The sequence below is a fragment of the Sturnus vulgaris genome, chromosome 5 (assembly GCF_052056855.1).
Source record: "Sturnus vulgaris isolate bStuVul1 chromosome 5, bStuVul1.hap1, whole genome shotgun sequence".
Lineage (NCBI taxonomy): Eukaryota > Metazoa > Chordata > Aves > Passeriformes > Sturnidae > Sturnus > Sturnus vulgaris.
The window spans coordinates 64,068,003-64,074,002 of NC_142247.1; the positions used below are offsets into that span (position 1 = coordinate 64,068,003).

Genomic DNA, 6,000 nt, shown 5'->3' on the forward strand with positions numbered 1-6,000 from the left:
AAATCAGATCTCAGTATAAAGTTATAAAGCCTAGCATTAGAATTGACAGAAGTAATTACTAAAATTTAAGGGATTAATTACGGTGTACAAAATATATTCTATGGTTACAGGCATTAATAGCCAATTGCTAATTATTTGAGAACTAAGTGGGAGTAGTAGGTGGTTGGCTCACATTTGTATAGGGTCATATCCAAAGACTTCCCTTCAAAGATTTTTCTGAAGGTGAGGAGCACCTCTAAGGAAACCTTTTTTCAGCAGGAATAATCTTTCAAGTGTTTTTAACATGGCATTATATCAATGTAGAACATTAAAAGGGCAGTGAGCATTGTCACTTCTGCAGTAGTTTACCCAAGTAGAAGACTTTGTCAGAAGCACCATAACCTCTAACAGTTTTTCATGAGAAAGCAAAGGGTGGTTCTTTTTCTTTTAATTTGTTTCCTTCTCTACTTACTTCTACTGGGTTTTTTTGGTTTGTTTTTTTTTTCAAATTAAAACTTAGCAACTTGGAACACTTGAAAATATCTAAAAATAACAAATGTAATTGAATCCCTTCAAGTGCAATTTACAGTGTTTGTGTAGTGCACTAAAATTAAATTGGTAGGGCTTTTTACCTGCCCTATTCTTGCAATCTTACAACTCAGGGAACACAGGAAAGGGGGATAATAAAAAATACAAGTCAGTTTCAGTAAGTGTGCCACATGTGAGACTTAATTGCATTTCAAAAATGCCTTTATTGGAGGAGAAGTGAAGGTTATTTTTAGTATATAATGCTTATTTGTCTTCTAAGATAATCTCTTAAAAAATATCCCATTTAAACATGGCCAGTTGAAGAAGAGATTTAAGTTGTAATTTAACTTAGAAGACTGAGGAACTAAAACTGACCAGGATTGACAGATCACTGTTGATCAGTATCTTTTATTATGGTAGAGATTGTAGTAAAGCTAACTATTTTAATTTATACAGATTACAATTAGCTTTTTTAATGAAATATGATATTGTAAATAGTTAATTTTGGTTATCTTTCATCTCATACTTTCTCATGTTCTCTAAAATGTACAGGAAGCCTTCTAAGATTTTATTAAAATAGAGGTGTACACTGAGAAAAATAGTAATTAACGATACAGAGTTTTTTGCCTTTTTTTAAAGATGTTGTTCTCAGACTTGCAGAGCTGATAATTCCAGATTTGGTTGGTTAATATTCAGAAAGCTAAAAATTCCAGAGTTTTTTCACTGCTTTTTACTTTTGTTTTGCAGAATGTTTGATGTTGGAGGCCAAAGATCAGAGCGGAAGAAGTGGATTCATTGTTTTGAGGGTGTTACAGCAATTATTTTTTGTGTGGCACTGAGTGATTATGACTTGGTGTTGGCTGAAGATGAGGAAATGGCAAGTACTGTAATGTTGAAGAAGGGAGTAGTTGTTGGACAGAAGCTAATCTTGGAAGGAAAGCTATAAATTGGTCTTTTGAAGTATTACTGCTTTATAAGATGTATGGTGTTTGTGCAAAAGGTCTTAGTGAAATGGTGATAGAATTCGTGCTTTTGAGTTCCAAAGTGTTTCCTCATATTCTCAGAAGGAATACTAAGAGATAAGTATTCTTTTAGGTACACTTTTCATGTTTTGAAGGAAGCATAAATTAATGAGGGCACATTGTCAGTAATACACAACTTAGTCTCTTTATGGATGCTAGAAGTACATGGTAAGAAATTTTTTTACCTATCTGTATCTGCTTTTACCACATTTTGTTTTCCTTTCCTTCCTCAGTCTTCAGTTTTTTGTTTCTTTCTAACTGTGTTTCTCCAATCTCTTGTCTTAGTTGCAGAAATGTTTCTCTTCCTTTTCCTTTCCAACACCCTCGGCTCCTTTCTCCTCTTTCAAGAGTTTACATCTTCCGTGTCACTGTGCACAGGGTGCATTTTACTATCTTGAGTGGTCTGAAGTGATGCTTACCTCTGTATGTGAATCATTAACAGACTCTTGTGCTCTTCCTTGTGTTCTGCAACTTTCTATAAAGTATAATTTGGGGAGGAAAGAGAAATAAGAAAACCTTTCAAGTCAAATGTAGTCAAAGAAGGTCATAGCTAGCATCCTGCTACTTAAATGACTGGAACTTGGCCAAAGTACTTACATGTTGGATAATTTTTCTACAGAGTTAAATATTATGGTAAGAGTTGAAATACCTGCTTACTTGATTCTCTAGCTTTGTAGAACTTCTTTCCTTTTCTGGAGTATCCAGCTAGGTGCAGAATTTATTTTCTATTTCCAGAAGATCTAATCGGTGTTAAGACAAATTCAGGTAACTCAGCAAGTCTTGTGGAATATCTCTACTGCAAAATGTCAAAACACACAAAAAATTTCTGAAATATTAAAAACTTAAACCTGGAAATGAGAAAAAGTAGTTGCTTAAACCCTCTTCGTGGAAGTGATCTTTGTGATAGTCTAGGCCTCTCTGTTTTTCCCTGCAGTAAAATGTGATTGTTTGCTAAAAACTTAGTTTTGTAGCTAGTTCATTTCTAAGTAATCAAAAATATGTCTGCTTATTTTACTCCCAAAGTCAAGTAAAATAGAAAGTAATGTTGTTTTTTTTAATTTCAATTACAGAATCGGATGCATGAGAGCATGAAATTGTTTGACAGTATCTGCAACAATAAATGGTTCACAGACACTTCTATTATTCTATTCCTGAACAAGAAAGATCTTTTTGAAGAAAAAATCAAAAGAAGTCCTCTCACTATTTGCTACCCTGAATATGCAGGTATTGGAGGGGTGCAGATGTAAAGGGTTGTTTTTTTTTTTTTAAATACCTAATTTTTGATGCACAGATCATGAGGAGTTGTATAACTCTAGGCATCTATAATATTTATATGACCTAAAATTTAAGATGGGGGTTGTTTAGATGGATCACAAATCAAAGAGTGCTTAAGTCTTTTTAAGCAGGTGAAGTAATGCTGGTCCACTAATAGCATTTACTGCTGCATGTTACTGCTGCAGCTCTTTAGGCTCATTTATTTAGCCTGTTCTTATTTCTGATGTTCTCCTACTTTTGTACTTTGATGTAAGTAGGAATTCTGAGGTAGAAGAGATTTTTGAACAGGGATTGTATGTACATTTTGACACTGCAGCTTATTCAGGAAGTACACAGCAAAAGAGCATGAATTCCTTTAAAAGTCTCAGCATTTTTATGTATCATTTTCATTGTAACTTCAGGCAGAAAATGGCATGTTGGAGGTAAAAAGGCTTGGGAGAAATGTGTATGCCAAGTGTCTTTAACTGAGTGTGGGAAAACCCCTAACATTTTAAAACATAAAAATTGAAAGCAAGTAACTTAAATGAAGGAAACAAAATACCCTAAACTAGGAAAGTGATGGGTCATTAATGACTTCTTCTCTGGCATTGAAGTAAATGGAAAGACTGTTCCTGCACCTGAAACTGAATTGAGTGTTAAATTTTTACTATTACAAAACTATTACTATGCAAAAGATCTCCTTCCAAGGTTTTTTTTGATGGTATCTTAAAGCAATGGCTGTGGAATTTCTCCTCTTTAGGTTCACTGTTTCCAAAGAACCCTTTCCATCAAAGATAATGTGTATCTTATTCTTCTCTGTTGGAAACCTGCTTACTGAGCAATTTTCTTCTTCTAGGGTCAAACACTTATGAAGAAGCAGCTGCTTACATTCAGTGTCAGTTTGAAGATCTGAACAAGAGAAAAGACACAAAGGAAATCTATACTCACTTCACGTGTGCCACAGACACAAAAAATGTGCAGTTTGTTTTTGATGCTGTAACTGATGTCATTATTAAAAATAACCTTAAAGACTGTGGCCTCTTCTGAGAACAGACAAAAGATTGTTAAATGGTAAATGACATGCCTGAAAACAGGACTTAAACATTTGGAATATGCCCACGCTATGTAAAACTGCATAGATATACTTAATTCTCTTTTATTTTATTTTTAGGTTTGGAGATTGACTTCGCACAATTCTAATCTGATTCTTTTCAAGGTGAAAGAAGTACAAAATGCATTGTGCTCAATGATAGATCAGTACTGTACTTGCCTGTTTTAACAGCTTTATTTATGTTTGTCTTGTAAATTTAAGTAATTAGTTAACACTGAGATGTCAGTTGATTGTATGTAAACTTACAATTGTAGTAATGTATTTGTATAAACGTTGAACAGAATATTTTAGTAACTTGATGTCCTCTAAAACATTCCTCTAAAATTTCCATGTTTTATGAAGATACTCTTAGAGGAGACAGACACTTTTTGCCTTTGGATTATTTAAACATCTTGTAAAATTAAATTTTCTTTTCATCTTAAGGGTGCATGCTGCCTTATTCTTTACTTTTGTTGGTAATACTGTATATGGCGTTAGCTTTTTTTGGATGTTTTAAACAACCTCACACTTTCTCAGACTTAAAGAAGCATAACCAATAAACTTGTTTTTTGCCTTAAGTTTTGAAAAAAAATCTTTTTATAAATTTAGGATAAATGCAAAGATTACTTTAAAATTTTAATGAAATCCACAGTTTATGAAATCCAGGCTTGCAGTCTTTGCAGTGGAAATGTAGAAATGTGGAAATTCATGTTTAAGGGGTCAGCTATCACTAAAGCTGATGGAAATGCAAAAAGGAAGTAGTTAAAACTATTCATATCAATAAAAAAAATTGATGCTGTGGTCTTTATTCAGTGGAGTGAATGGAAAATTTACCTTTGGGGTGTTTTAAATAGACAGCAAAGACTGGACTTCAGAGTAATGTTTTTTCTGCTTGCTTAAAACATAAATTCATGTTCTCCTTAAACTTTTTGCTATTTTCTGGTAATAAAACTAGTTGGATAACTTAACCATAGAAATATTGTGTTCTCCTACAAGACAAGGGGACTTGAGCAGTTAAAGCAAATTCCTGTTGCATAAAAATCTTCAGTGTTTTGGGTAGGGTGTTTTAGTGACTTAGAAGTTCTGATTCTTTAATTTCCTCTTTAATTACAGCCTCACAGTTTCTTGTAAGTTCAAGATGATTTTCTTCTGGTTATGCTTTCATTATGTGATTTACTGTCTTAGGTACCTATCATCCATTGCCTTAGGGATAGTGCCAAAACTGATTTTTTTAAATACAGATTTTAAAAAGATTAAGCTTCTCACTGTAAATAAGTTGATGGTTGTCTTGAATGTATGTTGTCATCTAGAAAACACGAACATACTAAACTTGGAGATACAATTTTCTATAATTGTTACAATATTTCAGGCAGCTACAGTATACCCTAAGTTCTTTGTTCTTTTCATAAGTTCTTTACTTCGAGAAATTAAGAAGTCTTGGAGCCTGTGGTTTTTTTTCTGTATTATCTTAGCATTTATGTTCTTAGAAATGTTCAAAATATTGAAGTCATTGTTCTGTTTAATTTTTGATTGTGTATGTGTTTAAGTTAGGCCTCTGCTTGAGTAAAACTTACCTGCCCTTCTCATTCTTTAATGCTTTCTTTGTTAGGTACAGAATTGCTAAATGCATTTTAAATGAAAGATTAGAAAGGAGATAAGTTATTGCTGGAGGTTGTTAAATATGTTGATACATTATGAGCTCTTTCAGCAGTTATGGTAAGCAATCTGTATGTCCTGGGCTGCTTTTAATTGTGCTTTACAGTTCTGGATACGATTTTAAATCTCGCTGAACGACTTTGTGGAATTGTATTTACACCTACGTTCCAGCTGGTTTTTGTACTTAATGTAAAACAAAAATTGGGTTTAATCGAATTAAATAAATCTAAATTTTTGTGCCTTGCTTGAAAGAAATGTTTTTCATTAAATGTGCTGGTGGAAATCTTTGCATCCATTCTGTGGAGGTAAATAGGTATTAAAAATGAGAAGATAGGAAGTCAAGAGTAAATGTAAATACTTTCTGCTAGAAGCATTTTTAAAAATTATTATTAATTCTTTTCTTAACACCTTCAGTTGGAAAACTTTTGGAATTTTTAAGTAGTGGTTTATGAAATGCTTGTATATTAACAC

At 32.9% G+C, this 6,000-nt stretch overlaps 1 protein-coding gene across 1 annotated transcript in view; it reads left to right on the forward strand.

Moving 5' to 3' along the window:
• The window catches only part of GNAI1 (G protein subunit alpha i1), a 32,596-nt gene extending 26,812 nt beyond the window's left edge, over nt 1-5,784 (forward strand). Inside the window, exons 6-9 of the mRNA XM_014883461.2 lie at nt 1,255-1,384; nt 2,600-2,753; nt 3,640-3,854; nt 3,955-5,784. Coding sequence (XP_014738947.1) covers nt 1,255-1,384; nt 2,600-2,753; nt 3,640-3,830 — 475 coding nt within the window. The 3' untranslated portion in view covers nt 3,831-3,854; nt 3,955-5,784. The remainder of the gene's footprint in view (nt 1-1,254; nt 1,385-2,599; nt 2,754-3,639; nt 3,855-3,954) is intronic.
• Nucleotides 5,785-6,000: the final 216 nt, after the last annotated feature.